The sequence below is a fragment of the Vespa velutina genome, chromosome 18 (genome assembly GCF_912470025.1).
Source record: "Vespa velutina chromosome 18, iVesVel2.1, whole genome shotgun sequence".
Lineage (NCBI taxonomy): Eukaryota > Metazoa > Arthropoda > Insecta > Hymenoptera > Vespidae > Vespa > Vespa velutina.
This window is the reverse complement of record NC_062205.1, coordinates 695104-719609: the sequence shown is the minus strand read 5'-3', so window position 1 is coordinate 719609 and position 24506 is coordinate 695104. Positions and strand designations below refer to the sequence as shown.

General features: G+C 29.6%; 1 protein-coding gene across 10 annotated transcripts in view; it reads left to right on the top strand.

Moving 5' to 3' along the window:
• Positions 1-24222, top strand: part of LOC124955413 (protein hu-li tai shao) — a 25940-nt gene extending 1718 nt beyond the window's left edge. For 2 of the 10 annotated variants that reach the window (XM_047509797.1, XM_047509796.1), the window contains 13 exons: positions 4019-4159; positions 4352-4538; positions 4671-5053; positions 5221-5667; positions 5783-5919; positions 6024-6141; positions 8361-8474; positions 8647-8739; positions 9145-9340; positions 9426-9563; positions 10591-10662; positions 11063-11137; positions 12114-16182. In XM_047509797.1, the coding sequence (XP_047365753.1) occupies positions 4052-4159; positions 4352-4538; positions 4671-5053; positions 5221-5667; positions 5783-5919; positions 6024-6141; positions 8361-8474; positions 8647-8739; positions 9145-9340; positions 9426-9563; positions 10591-10662; positions 11063-11137; positions 12114-15085 (5040 nt within the window). In that variant the 5' untranslated portion in view covers positions 4019-4051 and the 3' untranslated portion in view covers positions 15086-16182. Of the gene's footprint in view, positions 1-1244; positions 1422-4018; positions 4160-4351; positions 4539-4670; positions 5054-5220; positions 5668-5782; positions 5920-6023; positions 6142-8360; positions 8475-8646; positions 8740-9144; positions 9341-9425; positions 9564-10590; positions 10663-11062; positions 11138-12113; positions 17209-17558; positions 17627-18852; positions 18997-21653; positions 21993-22039 lie in introns of those variants that run through there. The other 8 variants (XM_047509801.1, XM_047509798.1, XM_047509795.1 and 5 more) reach the window with 8 other exon arrangements.
• The last annotated feature ends 284 nt before the right edge of the window (positions 24223-24506 follow it).

Here is a 24506-nt window from a genome sequence, read left to right as displayed (position 1 = left end):
GAAAGCGATACTGTGTATTCGTTGTTTTTCTTTTTTTTTTTCTTTTCCCTTTTTCTTTTTCTGCTCTTTTCTCTCTTTCATTCATTTTACTCCCTTTTTGGGGAGTCTTCTTTCTTTTTTCTTTTTTTTTTTCTTCTTCTCCTCTTTTTTCACGCTTTATCCGTTTTCCTACCATTACACGAAGGGCATATCGGGTTTAGACGCGTCTCATCAACCCCTCTCTCTCTCTCTCTCTCTCTCTCTCTCTTTCTCTCTCTTCCCCTCTTCCTACATCATCGCCATCGGCCACCACCACCAGCACTAGCACCACCACCACCACCCACCCACCGTACGCACACTCATTTAAGTAGTTCTTCCCCCTCCTTTTCTCTTCTCTTCTCTTCTCTTCTTTTTTCTTCTGTTCTCTTCTCTTCTCTTCTCTTCCTTGATCGCGTTCAATCTTTCCAGCATCCGTAAATGAAAACTATTCGCTTTTAATATGTATTTATATATCACGCTATTCGAAAATTTTATTTTCATTCGTAAATAAATTATTTAACTTCAATGATCTGAACCGGATGATTCGATTGTGTCTGCATTATTATTATTATTATTATTATCATTATTATTATTATTATTATTAGTAGTAGTAGTAGTAATAGTAGTAGTATTATTGGTTTTTTTTTGTCATTATTCTTATTATTATAATTATTTTTTTTGTCTTGATCTCTTTCATTTCCTTTTATTTTCTCTTTCTTTTTATTTTCTCTCCTTTTTTTCGTTTATTTCTTCATTTATTTTTTCTTTTGCGTGCGATCAAGCACACTTTAGTTTACTTTCAGCGTTCTCCCTCCCTCCCACTCTCCTACCTACCTTCCTCTTTCTCTCCCCACCTCTCCTCACCTTCCCCTCCAGAGAAATAGTATGTAGGACGCTATAGAGAAAATAAGATAACGCATCTTTAACCAAGCTTATAAATCTCTCATTTATATTTCTATCATATTTTAAATTAAATATATATATTATATATATATATAATAATAAAAATAATAAAAATATAATAATAATAATAATAATAATAATAATAATAATAATAATAATAGTAATAATAATAATAATAATTTAATTGTAACGAACGATCAAATTTATACCTTTACATTTTCATTTATATATTATTTTTATATTAAATTTTTAACAAGCAGTGTTCCAAATTTCTTACGTGTTATCATAATTAAAATATAAATTCTCGGCTATCTTTCGAGAAATATCGTGGAGTGTTAATGCCGATAGACGACGATAAGATCGAATTGCATTATATCTACCGGGCAGTGATTCGATTCTATTCGTCGTCGTCGTCGTCATCATCGTCGTCGTCGTCGTACGTCGTCGTCGTGTCGTTGTACAGCTTGTTTGAAAATCTCTTAGCGATTATAATATCGACGGTAAGAAATATAGTGACGTTAAATATTGTTTTGAAAGTTGAAGTATAATCTCGGTCATTGTCCGATATCCGTTCTCTCTCTCTCTCTCTCTCTCTCTCTCTCTTTCTCTCTCTCTCTCACACACAACATACACACATATACTCACTCACTCAGTCTCTGTCTGACTCTCCTTTTTTTTTTTCTTTTTGCGAAATCAAATATATCGGAGAAAGCTAAGAAACTAATGTCACATGTGAAAGATCGTGCCTTTATAAATGTCGATTTAGCGTTACATACACGATATATATATATATACGTACATGCGTATGTGTGTGTGTTTGTTTGTGTTTGTGTTTATGTGTGTGTGTGTAGCAGAATCAGTTATTGGCTCGTTGCAATCATTGAGAGGCCACGTCATGCGTGTAAAGCCGCATATCCAATATACAGGAACACGAGACGTGTCGTCATCGACTGTATTAGTACATACACACATATATGCGCGCGCGTGTGTGCACGAACGTACGCATGCATGCATGAGAATATCATAATGTGAAATTATGACAGTAAGATAATTTTAATTTTAATACATTATAATTGATCAAATTCATATAGAGATTTGTAGCGCACGTACTTACGTACGTACATTTCTACATTCGTATTTCGTCCATGAAAAGAAAAACAATAGACGATCTTTATCGCGTCCTGTTATGTTTCTCGTTTGTTAAAAGGAATGACCATAAATAATATTGGATGCAGGAATTGCATTAGTAAATAGATTCGTGAAAAAAAAATTTTCTTAGAGGCGATGAGAGTAGGATATATATATATATATATATATATATATATATATATATCAAGATGTAGGTGTTTTAATTTAGACCACTTATTTTCCATATTACTGTGATAGTTATTTCACTGCTTAACTGTTCTCTCTCTCTCTCTCTCTCTCTCTTTCTCTTTCTTTTTCTTTCATCACCATTTAAATGGGATTTTCAAGGACGACAATGGTTAGAATCAAAAATAAATTCTCGACTATATAACATATTATATATATATATATAGATAGATATATAGATATGAAGAAAGCTATAGATATGTATATATATGAAGAGTATATATATATATTTTCTACTGACGAAAATACATATATTTAAGATGTGTTTCGAGTCTAACGGAGCGTCCTACAACGATCGTCATTGGAACTCTGGGCGTGTCACGTTCGCACATACGTATCGTACAATACGTACGCTTGAACGACGATGGTTTCTGTCTGTTTAATTAAATAATTCTATGGGTGTACTTAGGTCACGGACGATGTTAATTATCAAATGTTACGAAAAATAAGAAAAAAAATAAAAAAGAAAAAAAGAGAGAAGCGAAAAGGACGACGCTCTCTCTCTCTCTCTCTCTCTCTCTCTCTCTCTCTTTCTTTCTCTCTCTATACAATGTATGTACTATGCTGTGTACATACGTGTTTTTTTTTTTCTTTTTTTTTTTTATATACCCACCCACACACACACACACGCACACACTCATATATATATATATATATATATATATAATATATGTAAAACTATGTGTGATATTTATAATTATACAACAGTTCATGACAGTTTATATTTGCGTTCATCGTCATTACGATAGGTCAAAGCCATTTAACGTGTAACGTCATTATTATGTTAACATTACGTGATCTGATACGAAGAAGACAAAAAAAAAAAAAAAGAAAGAAAAGAATAAAGAAAAACATACGAAACAATCACCATTAAAATGATTTCAAATAAAGGAGGGAAAATCTAAGTCGAATAAGAGATCTTTTATCGTGCCCACTCGTTATGCGCGTTAAACCGGAAATGACGCATCTCTGTAATTAGGCACGACATATATATACACACACACACACACATATATATATATATACATACATAACTATTCGTCGCATTGCTACGTTCTTGCAACAGACACGAGAAGTAAAAGATTTATCCATGTTTCGCGTTATGAATTACGTGTTAGTTATGTTAATCTATGATGTGTAGAGTTATATATCTACGAAATTCGCGCGTAATTTCAAAGATAAAAAGAGAGAAAAAAGAAAAACAAATTATTCGATTTGAAAGCGAGAACGAACGTTCGCATCGTTTCTCTTTCTTTACTTCCCGATTATGCTTTTTTTTTTTTCTTTTTTTTTTTTCCCCCTTAAGCAACACAAGAATCGAGCAAGGATTAAAAACGTTTAACCATTAGCATGATCTCTTCGAATTACAAATTATTTATAGTTCGATGAATAGTAGAACGTGATCTAATTCCGGTAGTCGTAACGCAATAATCCTCGTTGATACATATAATCAATAGTGCTTCGTATTATATCGTTTGTTTATTCTGTATATATATATATATATTTTTTTTTTTTTTTTATGTAAAAATGAGTTATCATCAATTTCGTTTCTGAACGAAATTATAAACTTCAAATTTGATTTCTAATTTCAATTTTCTAAATTTCTAATTCTTCATCGTTCTTTTCGTCACTTTTTTTATTGTTATTGTTATTATTATTATTATTATTATTATTATTATTATTATTATTATTATTATTATTATTTAATTTTTACTTTCACCAGGTCGTAGCGTCGAGTAAAAAAACAGAACAAAAAATGGCGGATACGAGTCAGCAGGAACTTTCGGAACCTCATACAAACGGGGCAATGGACGGGCTTACGGAGGAAGAAAAAAGCAAAATAAGGCCCGCGGACATTGATGCTGTGAGTAATGTTTAACGCATTATCTTTTGTTGTTTCTTTTTTGTTTTCTCTTTTTTCTTTTCTTTCTTTCTTTCTTTCTTTCTTTTTTTTTTTTTATCTGTAAGAGATAGGGAATAACTGGAAGAAATATTTCAACGTGCAAACAATTGCGATCGATAATCTTTTTACGCGTAATTTTTCAATTATCTGTAGGATATGAGAGAAATGGAGAGAAGAAAGAGAGTCGAAATGATGATGAATTCGCGATTATTCAGGGAAGAATTGGAACGTATAATTGAGACGCAAATGAAAGACGGCGCTGGACCATCCGGTTTATTACAACAGATCTCTGATATGATGGGTGCTCAAGGAGCACGTTTCAATGGAAATGTATTTAAAAGTAAGTGACTAATGTTGAATGTCAGCTTACTATATAAATTTATAGTTTTTTTTTTTTTATTTTTTCTTCTTTTTTTTTTTTTTACCTCTTCTTTATATTAAATTAAGTTACGTGATTATTTATAAATTTTAGATTCGAATTGCGTGGTGCCTATAAATGATATTCGCGGTGTCGAAAGCATGGGCTATGCCAAAGGTGAAAAACTGTTGCGTTGTAAACTCGCCGCTGTATTCAGATTACTCGATTTATACGGATGGACGCAAAATGTTGGTGGTCAAATGACGGCACGTTTGAATCAGGATCAAGAACATTTTTTGGTTAATCCTTATGGATTGCTCTATCATGAAATAACGGCTTCTAGTTTGATTAAGGTCGACATGCAAGGTTCCGTAGTGGAACAAGGAACAACAAATTTTGGTATACACATTACCGGATTTCAATTACATTCTACGATACATGCTGCTCGACCTGACATCAAATGCATCGTTCATATATCTACTCCGTCCGTTACCGCTGTAAGTAATCAAGAAAGAACATATTTATTTTGTCGATATAATTATTTCGACTATTTTATTACTATTTTGTCTCTTCTTTCTCTTTTCCTCGTTTTATTATTTTTATTCTTAGGTTGTTCTTTCAAATTTTCACTTTTATCAAATTCTATCCTTGTGATATTTCACAGATTTCTTCTTTAAAATGTGGTTTACTGCCAATCGGACAAGAAAGTATAGTTATTGGTGAAGTTAGCACGCATCATTATGTTGGCGGAATGCTTGATCCGGAAGAAAGAGAGAAAATTACTAGAAATCTTGGTCCTATTAATAAAGTAATGCTTTTAACCAATCGTGGTGCACTTTGTTGTGGTGAAACTGTCGAAGAAGCTTTTTACAATGTATACAACACTGTATTGGCCTGTGAAACCCAGTTGAAACTTATGCCAGCCGGTCTAGACAATTTAAATCTCATTTCGGAAGAATCGAAGAAAACAATTTTCGAAGCATCAAGGAAGCCTCCAATTCCTCAACATACTTCGGTACCAGAATCTACAATAATAACGGAGAAATTAGAAAAACGTTGGAGAATAGGTGGAACAGAATTTGAAGCACTTATGAGGATGCTCGATAATGCTGTAAATATTTATTCATTTATATTACCTGATCGTTTAGTTTCATTTGTAAGGAAAATATTAAAATCTATTTCTTTTTTCTTGTTCCTTCTTTTTTTTTTTTTTTCTTCCTTCGTAGGGTTTTCGTACAGGTTATATATATAGAAATCCACTTGTAAAAGGAGAGCCTCCAAAACCACGAAACGATGTGGAGGTACCACCAGCAGTTTCATCTTTGGGATATTTACTCGAAGAGGAAGAATTGTACAAGCAGGGGTAAGTACTCGATACTATTTAAAATTATCATTATGAGTACAACGTTTAGATGATTTGTACTATTTTCTTAAAATAATAAATATTCATTTTTATTTATTGTATAGGCTTTGGAAAGGTGGTCGTAAAGGTACAGATAGGTCACGTTGGTTAAATTCACCGAATGTTTATCAAAAGGTGGAGATATTGGAAACTGGTACTCCTGATCCGAAGAAGATTACAAAGGTAGAAGTTATTACTTTTGAGAATAAAAACGAGTAAACATTTATAAATTAAATCAATATATCATTTAAATGCCATACGCGCATATATATATATATAAATAATATATATGCATATATAAGAAATGAATTCAATGCAGCTAGAAAAGTCGTCATTCCGATCGTTCAATGAAAATTTGTGTTCACAGATCTTTGTAAAGATCATACATGTTATATATATATATATATATATATATTATATATATATATATATTATATATATATATATATATATAATTGTATCCGCGAATTTTTAAATACATTGCGGATGGTACGTAGGGAATATAATACTCGCCAAATATTCCTAAAATAGTTATAAAATAATTCACATCAACGATACTCCTCTTCTTCTTCGTTTATGAAGTCATATTAAATTTGTACGATCTATATTACAATGGATATCGTACGAATTTATTGTCTTAATAATAATGTCAACCATCAAATCTAAAATGTATTTCGAGTACATATTACTACATGCATTGAATTTGACGAAGGAAGAAGTAGATTTCAAAATTTATTATTCTTTTCAAAATATACTTATGCATTCCATTCCATGCATCATCTCATTAAAACGATGATGCATTTAATCTTTTTAGCTTAGCTTTTTCATATATTATAATATCCATCTTATATATCGCATAGTCCTTTTATGCTTTATACAGTTATAAAAGCAAAATGAAAATTATTCTAAGCAGTTAATGGATTAATATATAAAACAAATATCGTATTCTATATTAAATATATGTTAATGGATGTATCTTGTGAAATTTTATATCGTTATACATGGGAGATCAAATGAAATTGATCAATCCCTTGCATATATAATATTTAGATAACTTCAGAAGACATTGTCATGTTGTAGAATGATGCACCATCGTCTATCTTATTGTTTATAATGACATACATCGAATTAATATGTTGCAGAATATAATACATTTATTTCTAGAATTTAAAATAACTCAAATAATTAATAATTTATCCAACTAGCTAGTTCAAGTTCAAATTTGTAACAATTTCATTTATAACAATTTTTTTATTTTTTACATAGGTTCTACTATATTATCGAATCACGTTTTTACAATATGTGCGATGAAAATTATAATATTTATTAAAATTATATATGTAACTTGTGTATACTTCGTTACAAAGAAAGTAATTCAGTATATCCGATATAGAAAGGGAGCACAAAGTAAATATTCTTATCAGTGAATGCTGGATAGATGTGAAGTACATAATACTTAATGATTATAAACATATGTAAGTGTATATATAATATACATATACATATACATATACATATACATATACATATACATATATATGTAGGATTGTGCGTCATTTTGTCTTCTGTAGCTTATTCATGATCGAATAAAGTTTAATCCGTTGTCTAACATGTCTCAACAATATTTTAATTGTTCGAAACATACATATATAAATTAGTCAAAATTAAAGAATGATGCGTGCACGGGTGTGATGTACAATTGCAGATTGATGAGATCTATATTCATCAAAATTTATCAAAATAGACGGGTAGTCATTTTTTATGTCATTTGCACGTTATATTAGTATGCATTAATTTCTTTCTCTCTCTTTCTTGTTTTTTCTTTTTTTTTTTTTTTTTTTTTCTTTTTTTTTTTTTTTTCCTTCTGTGATACATCATGTATGTTCTGTAGAAAATAATAGAGTTCGTCAGATTGAAACCTGTATGAATGTGTGCCTGTTGGTCGGTCGTGTCAACGAATTCTCCATGACCTCGGTATACATCCACTGCATTTACAAAACCAGGTAAAATGACCCTTCAAATGTTTAATACAGTTGGCATTTGATAACGATACTTTAATTTCAAAAAGTTATATACTGAACAAATTACACGTTATTTAAAATTGATTGATTGATATATTTATTTTTTTTTTTTTTTCTTCTTTTTATTATAAATTTCTTATTCGAAAATATTAAAAAAAATGAGCGTCCAAAGAGAAAGTAATGTTTGTTATATAGTTTAAAGAAAAAAATATGCAATGCAGGCACACATTACATGCAGTACTTTATTTTTTACTGCGCAACCGTATGTATCATTTATTGGAAAAAAAAAAAAAAAAAAGAAAAAGAAAAAAAAAAAGAAAATTATATTGGTAAAATATATGAAAGGGGGTCAACTCTCTAATGCTCTGGTTTTGTGTGCAGTGGGTGTCCGATGGATCTCCGACCCATAGCAGTACTCCGGTGAAGATCGATGGTGCTCTCCAGTTTGTACCTAAAAACACTAATCCGAAAGAATTCAAACAAATCCAACAGCAGGTAAGTAAATATATATATTTATACTGTTTTACGAGATAATTCTATTAACAGTAAGACATAATATCCTCTTTCAAATTATATACTTGTACTTTTATATATTTAAGTTTATAAATTATTCAAAGATATTACATTGATGTAATGAAAGGACGCATGAATTTTTTCCTTTTATTAGATAAAAGACTATCGTAGAGCAGATAAAATTTCGGCTGGACCACAGTCGCATATATTGGAAGGTGTTACGTGGGAAGAAGCGAAAAAAATGCAGGTAGAAATTTTAACATTTATTTTTATACTTGGCTAATATATAACATTGATAAGGAATAGATAATGATGTAGGTAAGAATAAAAAAAATTAATTAATAGATTTTTTCTAATTAAAGTGTTTTTTGAGAAAACATCTTGATATATTATTATTTCTAAATATATTTATAATTTTATCAGAAATTCTAAATAGCAAATTATTTATTTACATTTCCAAGGTATTAATATATAAATATTAATATATAGATATATGTATATGTATGTACGTATATAATATATATATATTTATATATTATTATTATTATTATTATTATTATTATTATTATTATTATTATTATTATATATATATATACTAGCTCATTATCTATTTATCAATAATTTCTATATTAATCTCTTAATTATTTTCAAGGACGCTACGATCAGTGGTACCGGAGAGCAAGTCGTTCTCGTAGGAGCAGCCAGTAAGGGTATCATACAAAGAGGATTTCAACATAATGCAATGGTTTACAAGACACCTTATGCAAAGAATCCATTTGACGCCATTACGGATCAGGAATTAGATCAATATAAAAAGGAAGTAGAGCGCAAGCAGAAGGGTGATCCTTGTAAGCATTGAATATTTATTATAAAAATATTTTCATTTTACAACGGGGAAAAAAAAGTAATCTATAACGAATATTTTGTAATTAGATGACGAATCACAGTCGGAATCGGAGGCATTGTCATCATTTAACATCAGTCGTGCAACACATGAATCTAGCACTGCCAAGAGTCCGATTCAATCACCGGTCTCTGTTACGTCTGAGACCGAGGAAGAGAGTAGGGACGGTAAGAGAAATTATAAATTAAATTTATAAAAAAAATTTTATTATAAAACGAATTACATTATTTATTATTATGTTATTATAAAAAATATTAATTATAAATTTTATTATAATTAATATTATAGAAAAATTTTTATAATTATTATAAAAAAAAAAAAAAAAAAAAAAAAAAATTATAAATTTGGGTCTCTTTTACGTGATATTTTATTTATTTATTTATTTTTTTTTTTTAAACATTTTTTTAATACGTTTCTATTCACACATTGTCAGTTCAGCAGAAGATGTCACAAAAATCGTAGTTATTTATTTTATTTATTTATTTATTTATTTTTTTGTTACCTTCTACACTTGATAATTTTTCTTTCATGTATATATTAAATTAAATGAAATGTTTTTAACAAATACACTTTTATATTTTAAATTGTTAATCTATAACTTGCGTTGAACACAAGTTTTTTCTTTTTCTTTTTCTTTCTTTTTATATTATACTTTTTGTAAATCTATTTTTACATAACTTTTTTTCTTTTTTTTTTTTTCTCTGCACAATACATATCCACCATGTAAAAACAAAATCCATGTTTATAGGCTATTTTCAGCCGCTCACTTGCCAAATCGATTAACTCTATAAAACAAAAAGCCAGAAAATAATATAAATTGCTTTTTAAAATATAAATTCAAATAAACATTATAAAATGTATAAAGGCCTTGCTTGCAGTATTAGAATTGAATTATTGCAATGATTTACATTAGAGTAAGAAGAAGCTAATTAGATAGGCTTTTGGAATAAATTATTTTTTATTCGATGGCCAAAAAAAAATTTGTCATTTAATGATGTTGAATAAAGGAAATTGGGGAAATTTATTATGAATATAAAAAGTGAATGCTCCATCAAATGTTTTGACATTTAAATTAAAAAAAAAAAAATCAAAAAGTGGAGTTAATCGATTTGTCTTGCGAACGACAGCTCATTTGACGATTGAAAATTTGAGAGAGTAGAACATTTAATAATAGCGTTATTCTTATATCCACAGAACCACGAGTTTTACGGATAGAAACGAAACAAGTGCCTGCGCCCAGTCAGCCAGAAGTCGTTTTAAGTGACGGTAAGTGTATTTTAAATAATTTAAAAATTCACAAAGAACTAATCGTTGTATACCATGCAAGAATGGTTTGGCTGTTTAGAATTTATGACATGAAATGCAAAGTAGTATCTAAAATGGTATTAGAATTTTTTGGAATTGTCGCATGTTTATTATTCAATTGCATACCTTGTACAATTATACGTTTGGATCTTCGTGATTATTCCCAATTAATAAGTATTTCTCGCAATAATAATAATAATAACAATAGTAAGAATAAAAAAAAAAAAAAAGACAAAATAGAAAAAGAAAAAGTATTCTCTATAGCATGTGAATATTTTTCCTAACCCTCCCCTGCCCCCGCCCGCCCTACCCAACCCCTCCAATTTTGACATATGCATGTAATCGTTTATTCTTCATACAGCATATGCGACTACAGAGTTCCTCAATGAAATGCGACGTGCTGCGATCGAAGCAGAAAGTGATATTAGCAGGCAAGGTAAGCGGTTCTTAGTTAAGAGAGGTGAGATTGAAGGAGAAAGGAAGTGTGTTGTATCAGGTAACGCATGATCGCACGTTTGTCCTTTAACGTTACGAACGCATACACGCACGATTATTATAAACATATACAGACATTTTTCCCCCCCTTGCATTTAAATATATTTTGCTTTTAACACGGTTAAAAGAATGAATCTTTATGATCGCTAACGCTTGCACCGCATACATACATACACGTCGAAGTTTCTTGTACAAATTTTATGTTCGCACACATCATTATTATTATTATTGTTTTACTTTTTTTTTTTCTTTTTTTTCTCTCTCATAACAGTTTAACATACATTCATATATGTTAAAGTCAAAAGGTACGATTTGCTAAATCTAAAACGTTCATCATTTGTATATATTTATATTATTTTGTGATTTAGCGATCGTGCAATAAATCAAGTTTATCAATTTATATATATATATATATATATATATGTATATATGTACATATAAATGTATGATGTGTGTGTATGTATATATATATATATATATATATATATATATATATACTCGCATATAAATCAATAATTTATACGTCGTGCTTGTTGTAATGCTTTTACTTTTTCCTTTTTATTTTTATTTTTTATTTATTTATTTAATTATTTATTTATTTATTTATTTTTTTTTTATTTATTTATCTTTTTTTTTTCACCATAGCGAGAGAATGATTTTTTTTTAGTACGAGACGTATGATAATACGGAGTTGATCAAAAACATATAGAAGTATTTCAAAAATGTTATTGTTTATTTTAAATGGGATTATAGAGTGAAAACAGGGATGATCTGTGAGGATGGTGTGAGCGATCCGTGATCATAACGAGGTCACAATCGTACTACTCTTGGAGCAAATAGATTTTGAACGTGGAAGAAAAGAATTCTGTTTTTTAGAAACTGAGATTCGTATGTCTTCGGACAATGTCATTTTACAGATTGTGCTCTATCAAGCGGTTGCGGCAGCGAATCCAGTGCTAGTGTTCGTTCAGGCTGGCGATCTCCCGAGCTTCATGATAATCCGCATTTAAAGGTAGTTCGCAGTTCAGTCGTCGCAGAACGTATGAAACCCATCTTGATCGAACGTTCGTGGAACGCGACGTGGAAGCCACTTAAGACAGTTAACGACGAGAGCAATGGTAAACAAGTCGCAGATACTCGTAACAACAATGAAACGCGATTATTGAAGAATTTTTTGACTCGTATTAAAGCGAGACGCGAGTTCTTCGATAATTACGAGAAGAGAATGCTGAACGGTGGGAACTGTGCGATTCAAGGAAAAGAAAGGAACAAATTTACTCGAGCAAAATTTTTTGATAAATTTATTAACAATCGAAACGATGATAATAGATCTAATGATGTCACTCAAGGATTACTTTATAATGTATGTAATCATAATGGTGAGATCACAGAAAATGGTACAGTAATAAAGAATGATAGAACATTAAAGAATTTGATAAACGAAAAAATATTAGACTCATCTGGATGTAAGATGGATGATGATCAAACGGATTTAACTTGTCGCAAGAATGATACAAAAGGGAAGGATATAATTTACACTAACGAAAATAAATTTTTCTGGGAGGATGATGACTGTCAATGTGTATCCTGTTTATCATTTTCAAAGAAGAATAACGTGGTATCGTACGATCGTAATCATTGGGATAATCTAGGCGATGTAATAAAATGTATAAACGACAAAATTTTGCCATCTCGTGCTAGTTTGAACGCCTTACCAGTGACGGACGCATCGGTGAAATATAATTTGGATTCGACGAACATGAGCTTGATCTATAGTTTGACACCGTCGAATGATGTATCAATGATGGTCGGTTATGATAGTAATGACAACGTCGATAACATCGTTAATAGACTAGCGAACGATGATGATAATCAAACGGATGGAACGATGAAACGAGTGAACGAATCAAATACTGCATCGAAATGTACATCCATGGAAAATATTCATCAGGACGATTCCACCGATAATTCGTTCATTGATTACAACGAAAAATCATCTAATAATGGATCGGATATATTAGAATTGCCAACGGGTACGATTCAGGAGTTGGAAGATTTTCTTGGTGTATCCTTTAACGAGGACATGAACACTAGCGTTAATCAAATAATAGCAGAACTCGATGTTAATCAAACATACGTAGAGGCAACGAATATAGTGGATGAGGTTATCGAAGAGGCATCTCGTATTACATTTAACATAAACGTATCCCCGAAGAATACGATTTCTACGGAATCAAATTTGATCGTTATCGATGAGCTTGTACATCACGTGATTGATCGGCACGACAAAGAAGATAAAGTTTTTCTTTCGACTACGAGGATTGATCATTTGGATTATATTAATGGATCGAAAATTTTACACGAGTCAAGTGACGACGTTATTGAAACAATTAATAACAATAATAATGAAGAATGTTCGATGATAAAATCAATAGATCTAATGACTGATACATCGATTACCGATAAAACTTTAATAAAGTGTACTTGTCTTGAACATCGTTCCTTAGGGAAGTCAAATGAAAATGTTAATGACTTTCATAACAAAAATGATATCGATGATAATATTCTTGATAAAATAGAAAATATTTACGATGAAGACATTGACGAAAATCGTAACGTTAGATTGATAACGGCGGAAAATCATTCGAAAAAGGAGATACCATTGAACGAAGAAGTCGTTCTTGAATTTTGCTCTATAACCGATCGATCGAAGAACGACGTTTTAACGTTAAATTTTCAAGTGGAGAGATCCGAGTCGGATTTAGAAAATAATTCATTCAAGGAAATAATTAATTTGCCGCGTAAACGTAAACACAGCGAGATTGAACTTACGAACGAGGAAAGAAACATTAATGTCGATTGTCAAACGAATTTGAAATTTTCAGATCACGATCATCATCATCACTATCATCACCATCATCATCATCATCATCATCATCACAATAAGAACATCGAAGATATTACAGTTAACACGTATGAGGTTAAAAGTACGAAACAATATAGATCAAACAACGGATGGATCCTAACAAACAATAAAACGACGATGTTCAATAATGAGAGTGTAAACTCGAATGATATTTTATTTGATGATTCTCGAAATGATCATCAATATCGTGATTTATCTCCAATAACGGAAGAGAATAGCAATGAATCGTTTAACGAGGAAATTACCAGCATTCTCGTAGATACTTGTCCCGAGTGTTGCATCGATTGTTCATTGGAAAGATCGGAAAACAGGAACGAGATAACAACAATAACGACAACAGCAACAACAACAACAACAACAACAACAACAATGACAACGTCATTTGTTGAAAGGGAAAATATAAACATCAGTGCCGGCGAGGAATCAATTAAATCGATGGATTATTATACTTGCAAGGATGATAGTAGCGAATACAATACGTCCGACAGACCATCATCATGTTCAAATCCATCAAATTTCAACGATTCGGCCGATCGTGTATCCATTTCTTCTGATGCTACGTATATTATTTGTAACGAATTTGAGTCACCCTCAGAATCGCCAATCTACATTGATTCTAAAAATTGTTTTACGTCCGTCAAGGATGACGACGTATTATCTACTAATGACCTTCTTGAAACGACGGAAAATGTTAAACCGATGAACACTAAATCAATTATTTTCTCTACGAAGAATGATGTCGAAGAACTCGCCTGTCTCGACGAAATAATTAATCCGAAAAATGAGAATTTTCAAAAAGATTCATCATTTTATTTCGATAAAAATGATATTAATGGATCTCACGTGCTTCCACGATACGAGGATTCTTCTTTGTATAGATTGGTATCAGGAATGAAACTGAATAGTATCAATTCTTTAATCGAATCCACCCACGACGATCGTTCTCTCATTTCGGAGCAATGAGAATTATCTTGAGTTTAATTTTTCAAATTCTTTTTTTTTTTTTTTTTTTTCTCTTTCTCTTTTTCTATTGTTCGCATGACCACAAACATTTTCCTGATTGACGTTTCACTTTTACGGTTTATCTTCACTTTCTAATTTTTATCGATGAAATGTCGTAATATTCTTTTTTTTTCACGAGAAAAATAACGACAGATTAGAAATATAGTTTTGATACGTATAGAGCGATAAGATATAGATAAAGCTCGGTAGTTAAGAAAAGATATCAATTTGTTTATTTACGTTTTCTATATTTCTTTCTTTTTCTTTTTTTTTTTGTTTTATTGTTTTTGTTTTTTTTCTGTTTCTTCTCTCGTTTTTTGATAGTTTAGCATGAGTGTGTAACGGAGCACGTTTTTTTTTTTTTTTTTTTTTTTTATGTTTTTCTATCGCACAAATGTACATGCCAATTATTTCTTTTTCTTCTTATTTTGTTTTTGTTTATTTTTATTATTATTCTTTTTTTTTATTATTTTTTTCATTATATCAAATTCAAGGATCTCAAGTTAGTTATATTAATGTACATAGATATATTTAATTAGTACGGAGATGCTTTATGCGTCCTTGTTTTTATGATAAGAATAATAAATTACGTTTATGTTGTGTCTTAAAACATTTACATTGATGAACAATTTTGCTTAAGGAGTACTTACTTTTTTTTTCTTTTTTTTTCGTTTCTTGTCCCTTTTAGCGAATTCCTGTGGTATTTTTTGTAATACAAGATGGACAAATATGTTGTTGTACGTTTTGCATGTTTCGTTACGATTGTCCTTTTGCACATAGTTTTGTTACACGCTTAGAAGGATAATTTGTCATATCTCAATTTAATTCGTTTTATTGTCGACGAATGTGTAAATCGTCGAAACCATGTGAGATTTTCTTAAATTCGAATTTTCAGAGATAACCGGAGGGAAAAAAAGAAAAAAAGAAAAATAAGAAAAACATTGCAAAAAGAAAAGAAAATGTCAAAAAGTGTCAAATATTTAACCTGTTAACCGGAAAATATTTTCGAGGGATAATATCGTTGAACGTGAATTCCTAAAATTTATTTTTATTAGAAATAAAATGATTAAGATGAAGATTAGAAAACTTCGGATAAATTAAATATTCTTTTTTCCCTTTTTGTTATAGCGAGTATATTCGTCATGGGGGAAAAAAAAGTGATTATCATTTATTATTTAAATGGCTATTAAATAGCATAAAATAGTGATTGTTCACAATTAACGGGAATCAATAAGTTATAAAATGAATAATTTAGTTATACATGTGTATATGTAATTTTTTTTTTTTTTTTTTTTAATTGGAATGAGAAACAAATCGTATTTTTTTTTTTACGAAGACAAAAGTTAAATCTCATCGCGAGAGATTAACTATTCGGTTAACAGGTTAACCCTTTGTATCCGAACATCTTTTTTTTTTTTTTTTTTTTTTTTTTTTTTTCTTTTTTAATCCTTTTATTTTATTGTACAGTTGAAAATTACATAATACATACTTTTCTCGAAAATCATTTAATTTGTTTTTAATCGTAATAATATTATGAAATGAAAATTTTGATTTTGCGTTGAAATAATGGCGTCATTCTGGTATTCTCTAATGCAACAGATTAATATAATAGTTCACGTAAATTTTCCTTGGTTTTTAAATAAAACAGCATAAGATATATAGTGTTCAAAATTTACTACAGATATTTATATTTGTATATATATATATATTTTTTTTTTTTAAATATCTAATAAATTTTTTATATATATATATACAATACACACACATACACACACACACACACACACACACACACAGGTGTGTATACGGGTAATTAATGTTCCTAATTTGTTTCGAGATTATACTGCTTCTTTTTTTATACGTACTACATTATAATATATCCCAACGCTTCGATCGAAATATACGTGCTACCTTATCCTTTGCACGATCCTTGGTGAATCTACTCAAACAAAAAGAAAGAGAGTGAAAGGGGGAGAGGGAAAGAGGTTAAGGGTCACAACACAATTTATGGTAACGAGCTATATGAACACAATCATCTAAAAAAAAACATCAATTACTATAACACTATCCTGCATATTTGTAAGGTAAGTTGCCATTATATCGGTACGCTTATTTATCCAATGGCTAATATTTTATTAACATTAATTATTATATTAATCTTAATTCTCGGAGATATATAATTGAAAAATTTTCTTTTATGCATTTTAGAAATTTTTCCATAGTACATGTTCGATGTGACAACAGATTTATATAATATATATATATAAAGAAAAAAAAAAAAGGAAAATGAAAAAATAAAACAAGATTATAGATTATCCGAGAATTAATATTTATAATTTAATGTGTGCGATCGTTTTGCTTGTTTTTCTTTTTGAAATCGATCGACGAGAGTTATATGAATGTTCGTTAAAACAAAATAACTTTTGTGTTTCAGGAGAAAATACCGTAAATGGCGATCACTCGGACGCCCATCACAGTACATTTTCTCAAAGTAGCAAGGAGGTTCGTTAAATATTCTTTTTATTTATTTTTCTTTTTTTTTCTTTTTCCTTTTCTTTCTTTTTTTTTTTTAAATTTCTCTCTCTCTCTCTCTCTCTCTCTCTCTCTCTAAATGTGAAAATTAATACACGTGTCTATGTTTAACGTTTAATTATGATCAGTGTGAGAAGCATTTATGGTGTTTGGCTTCTCGTTAATTTTTTTTTTCTCTCAGAGCTTTTTGAATAACAAATTCATTTTCTTATTCATTCATTGTCATGATGTTCACAATCAATAACATTTACATCGTGTTTCTGTCTCGTTCGTTTCTTTTTTCTTTTTTTTCTCTTCTTTTTTTTTAATGTCTCAAAATGCATACTTACTTTCATGCCTGCTCCATTCCAGTCTACTATATTCATCGTGGCTCCTGTGGTCATATCATATATATATCATACGGCATATTACATTCACAACAAATAAAAAACAAAAACAAACAAAAAAAAAAAAAAAAAAAGAAAACATAAATGACAAGAAAAAGACAAAGAACTATATAGATTGCAAATGCTTGCAAGCGCATCGACGTTATTGTAGGATCTTCTACGACTTTAGACAGCTGTGTGAATAATTAAAAAAAGAAAAGAAAAGAAAAAAAAAACATACAATTGGAATTTCTGCTCGAGAACGCGGTATAATAAGAAAGCCATAGTTACATGAGCAACCCTAGCTGCTTGTTTTTACAAAGCTCGAAGCTTCGTCATAGACGTTCCTTTTTCATTCTATTTTCTCTATATATCCTTTCTTTTTCCTTTTTTTTTTTTTTTTTGTTTCTATTCTTTCATTCAAATCGCCATTTCATTGCCTATACAATAGTGCTAATATGCATGATTCGAATGCAATCAAAGGAGAAAGTTTTAGGATCTCCAAGGACTCTCTCTCTCTCTCTCTCTTTCTCTCTTTTTATTTATTCGATATTTTAATAATGGCTCCATAACTTTCATCACTTCAAAAATATTTGTTGTTTGTTAAAATTATAAAAAGGATACGTAGTATAATTTTCTTTCTATTTATTTTCTTTTTCTTTTTCTTAAAGTGAGCTATTAAAAATTTTTGAATCTTAACATAATCAATTAAAAGAAATAAACAAATCGATTTTAATGAGATTCACTGAGGGATCCTAAAACTATATTGACGACGTTGCGCATGTGCATGCGGAAAGGTTTATGGTTACGGTTGGGACCTTCCGTGTTAAGGGTTCCATGTCGCAGGACGTGAGCGTTAGCGAGGAATCGCCGAAGAAGGAGAAAAAGAAGAAGAAGGGCCTTAGGACGCCGTCATTTCTTAAGAAGAAAAAGGAAAAGAAGAAGTCGGTCGAGGCGTAGGTAGCCATAACGAAGGTTTGTATTTTGAGCATAATATTTTCAATTATTTTTTAATTTTCTTTTTTTTTTCTTTTTTCTTTTTTTATTTATTATATATCCATTTAACCAAATCCTTTTTCGAATTTCCTTAAATCGTATAATCAAAATAATTCTGTTTGAAAAAAAGAATCCAATTCCAATTTAGATTCCAAATTCTAACATGACAAGGACATTCTTCTTATGCGTCTATGTCATATTAAATTGTCGTGTTAATATATTTCTTCCATAAAAGAAAAAGAATATGTGTAATTTATGAAAGAACGAGAAAGTCAATTTTTGAGCAATGATAGCAATTGATAAACTTTTTGATACGTTTCATAATTTTAAAATACACTTGTATAAGTATTATAGTATTGTTTTTTTTTATCTATTGGTACATATATAAGTATACGTATAATATATAGGTATACCATTTAAAAATATCTGGACACTTTACTAATTTTCAGAAATTCGTGAAATATAATGCATATTATTATTGTTTATCGATATTTTTCGATAAACCCCATTATAAACATATATTTAATATATTATAAGAGTATTAAATTGCAAAATTAATTATTCTTTTGGTTTAACCCTTTGCACTTCGAACCATTCTGGACGTTGGCTACCAGCTACTCGGCGCTACTTTGTGGCAGAAACGTGCATTTATAGACCCTCGTATTATTTAGTATAGTTTTGGAATTAACTAACATATTATGATGATATTGGATTTATATGAATTGGTTGAAATCGAGAAATGTATATTTGCAAAAAAATCAATATTTTATTTTGTTATATAATTTTGTACAGAGTGATAAACTTTAAAACACTCCCCAAAATGCATTGCAGGTTGATTAGTGCACGTTTGACAATAATATGTTATTTGACGCCTGCCACCAGGTGTTTTTCTATCAGAACAAACAATGCAATCTCATTTTCTTTGTCCCACATCAGGAATATGTAGTTTATTGCCTAATCTATTGTCCGCAGAAGATGTGGATGGACGCGTTCTCAATTCACGAAAATCACCTCTCAACATTTCTTTGTGTATAGCTTAGTAATTTTACTATATTTTGATTTGATTTTTTGTGCCATTTCAAGAGAAAACTTCAGGGAAGCATGCATGTCTCAAAAAGTTGCGCTGAAATAACTCAATTAGCCGTAATCACTAATCAAATTTATTGTCCCATGAGAGGGGACATCCGAGTGATATGCTAGAATTACGATGTCTCACGAGAGAGGACAGCCGAGTGCAAAGGGTTAAATGAATAAATTTGAACTGTTTGGGACCCAAGCGACGTGTTTTCGTTCGTCGGCAAATTAATAAAACATAAAACTACGATTGTGTGATACTCATCATTAAACGAAAAGGGTCATTCCGTTATTGTATGCGAATTGTTTTGGCAATAATATAGCGGTAGATTTGATCAAAATCAACGTTATTTTAAAGAAAGAAACTTATTTAAAGATTTTAATAAAGTAGGTAATTTTATCTGGATAAGGCTTAATGGGTAATAATTTTACATTCATGCAGAATAACGACACAAAGCATAAACCTTTAAACAATATTATATATAATATGAACTATTTAAAACAATTAGAAATTATTCTAATTTAAAAATAATCGAATGGGGTCATCCTCCAATCACACTATTCGAATTCCATTGAAAAACTATGGGATCACTTGGACATACAGGTTAGAAAATAATGTCCAATACTCGAGAAACACTTTTGGGAAATTTTGCAAGCAGAACGGATCAATAATGAAAGTGAGATATTAGAAAATTTAATAACCAGGCTGCCAGGACTCATAAACGCGATCATAAGAGCATACAGTGGATATGTAAATGAAAAAAAAATATTATTTTTTTACTAATATTGGTGAGATATTTACTGAATTATTATTAAAACATATTTTCTAATATTGTGAAAAATAATATATACAAAAATAAATCCAATTTATCAAAGGTTTTCTAACTTTTTTCAAGCAGTTATAAAAATAAGGAAAGTGTCCATATATATATATATTATATATTATACGTATATTATCGTTCATAAATATATGTATATAAGTATTATTTTATATAGTTTTCTATCATTATAAATAATTTCAATTTAATTCTTACATAATTTCGATTAAGAAAAATAAATAACAGTAAGTGACGTAATAGACATTGTTTACGAAATAAATCGACTATTATTAAAGGATAAAAATTTGAACATCATTGCTATCGTTGTTCTGAAAAAAAAAAAAAAACACGATTGAAATAAAATATTTATCGAATAATTTTCAAACTACAGCGATCTTATCTCTCTTGTTCATTGAATGACAACGTATTATTATATTATGAATAAACTTTTATATAAGTGTGAAATAAGTATTATGTCAAAGCCGCGTAGATTAATGTTTATATTAATTATTATTTAGTAGTCATAATGAAATTAAAAAAAGAAAAAAAAAAAAAACAAAAAAAAAGTTTCAAATGTGTTTTAGAAAAGTGGTTGGAATGTGTGCTGAAACAGGTGAGATTTAGCGCGCGAGGGATTGATTGCAGCATCGCTCTTAGAATTAGTCGAGCTATTGCTAGTTGCATTTGCAGTCTTTGCATTATTAGACAAAAACATATATCGCATCATTCTCTCTCTGTTTTTAGGCCAGTAAAAAATGAATCATCGTGATTTTTGAGAAATATATGATACATAATACAATTATGTCATCGTAATGCATAGCATCGTGTCAAAACCTTGGACGTTAAGTAGTGATAAAAAAGAAAGAAAGAAAGAAAGAAAGAAAGAAAAAAGAAAAAAAAAATGGAAACAAAAAAAAAATCGTTATACGTATGTTCATTTTAACTAACCCCTCCCCCCGCCCCGCTAAAGAAATGCCCCGTATAAAAATTCTTTCTCTTTTCCTATTCGTGATTTGAATCTTCTTCTTTTATTAATTAAATTCTCCTTTTGATTTTTTTTCTATCTTATCTTACGGAAACTTACATTGTTTCTTTTTTTTTTTTTTTTTTTTTTTTTTTTTATCTTACAGACACTGCCACGAAGAAAAACTTACCGTTAATATGAAGAAGCGAACACGAATTTTTTTTCCGAGCGAAGCACGAATGCTAAATATTGTAAACCAATAGGAAGGAAAGGAGCATGGAAAGTGGAAGACAGGACGACCAATAATGTAAATGATTAGAGGCCAAGAAAGACAGAAAAAAAGAGAGAGAAAAAAAGAGAACGATACATATACGTTGGAATGAAAAAAAAAAAAACAAAAAAAAAATTGAAAAGAAAAGAAAACAAAATAGAAAAACAAAAAAAACAATCAAAGCGGCCGAACAATAAATCACAGCATCTTTCCAGGACACAAGACTGCCATCGCATTGTATCTACGATAAGGAATCTATAATAGTACCGTTGTGTGTGTGTGTGTGACATTTTTACGTTTTTAATTTTTTAAACATCGCACACCGATGTATTCTATTAGCTAATATTTGATTCCGTCTCTCCCCTAACCCATTGATATAATATATATATATATATATACGTGTGTATACATATATATATATATATATATATATATAGTTCATCTTTAAAGGCCATTTCGAAGGTGCATTAAACAGGGATCAGAAAGATTTTTTCTTTTAAAACAAAAAGTAAAGAACAAACGAAGAAAAAAAAAGAGAGAAAGAGAGAAAAAGGAAAAGAAAAGAGAAAAATAGATTAAAAAGAAAAAAATGGGATAACAATCGCGCGCGTACGCGTTCGCTAAGAAAGGGAGGGGAGAGGGTGGTAAGACGGTAACGAATACCCCCTTCCTTCTTCGTCGTTAAGAATCAAATTAATATTTTCTCCCCCTCCCCCCTCCGTTATTGTTTTATTTTATTTTATTTTTTTTTCTTTTTTTTTTTTTTTTTTTTTTTCTTACGCTTGCGCATGCAAAACGAGCTTGTGCCTTTAACCTGTTAACCGATGACGACGATTATATCTCGTGAGAAATTTTTTTTAAACGATAGTACATAAAACAAAAGAACAAGAATTAATAATAATAATAATAATAATAATAATAATAATAATAATAATAATAATAATAATAATAATAATAATAGTAATAATAATAATAGTAATAGTAATAATAATAAATATAAATAAATGTGTGTCACTTGTTTTTTCTTTTTTTTTTTTTCTTCACTTTCCATTAATTACATCTAACGTTGATAATCATTTTCTCGTTTTATTATATATTAAACAAATTAAAAAGATTTCCTTTAATCGGTGTGTCGTTATATTTTAAAATGTTATATCGTGTATATATAATTTATACATTCGTATTTACAATTCTTTGAAGAATTTTACGATTAACAGGTTAAAGGAGTCATTATCATATATATATAGAATGTATAGAATCATATTACGAAAGTATATTTACTAAAAGTCTTATAATTTTTTCTTTTCTGTATCGTATCGGACTTCTCTTATCGACGACCAATATGATGTAACAATACATTTCGCCAAAGACGGCCCTAGTCATATTCTTTACTCGTCTTTGTCGAAGACACCAATGACAGCTTGTGCCGATCTTTGAGCTTTCGAATTTTCGGCCCGAGCACTTACTATTTTCTTTTTACATACATATATACATATATACATACATACATGAATACATAAATACATAAATACATACATATATAAATACATATAAAAATGAATTAAAGAGAAGTGTAAAAACGTTGCTTGTCGACAAAAATCGATACGATCATTATATTTTGTCAATTCTTCTAGGACGTCTATTAAAAGGGAAGAAAGAGGAAGTGAGGGTGAGGGGGAAAAGAAAAGAAGAAGAAATAAAAAAGTTAAGGAATTAATAGAGAATTCGCAAATGGCATAAAATCGACGACGGCTGCGTTTTTATCTAATTTCATTTTACGCGAGACTCATAACTTTTGTATTTCTGTTTTCATCTGTTTTGTTTGTTTTCTCTTTCTAATCGTTAGCAAGAAAAAAGAAGTAATAATAATCGTCATCGTCACCGTCATCATCGGTTTGTAACTCTCGACGCGTTTGCACGAACGATTTAAAAAATAAAATAAAAGATCTTCATATCATTGAACTATTTATCGGTGGGCTTTGTTCGAAGATTTTTTTTTCATCGACGAGGTTTTCGATAGAAGAGGACCGAACGATTTTTTTTTATTTTTGTTCTTTTTTTTTTTCTTTTAAATCATTGTCTCTCTCTCTCTTTTCTTTCTTCTTGTCCTTTCTTTCAGCGCATTTATCCTTTGACGACGAATTAACTTCATCAACAAAAAAAAACAAAAAAAAAAAAAAAAAAAAAAAAAAAAAAAAAAAAAAAAAAAAAAAAAAAAAACAAAAAAAAACAAAAAAGAAAAAAGTACAAAAAAAGAAAAGAAAAAGAATAATAAAAAAAAAGAGAAGAAGAGAAAAAATGAAAAAAAGAAAAAATAGAGAAAAGGTGAAAAAAGTGAGGAAAAAAGTTTCATTGGACTATG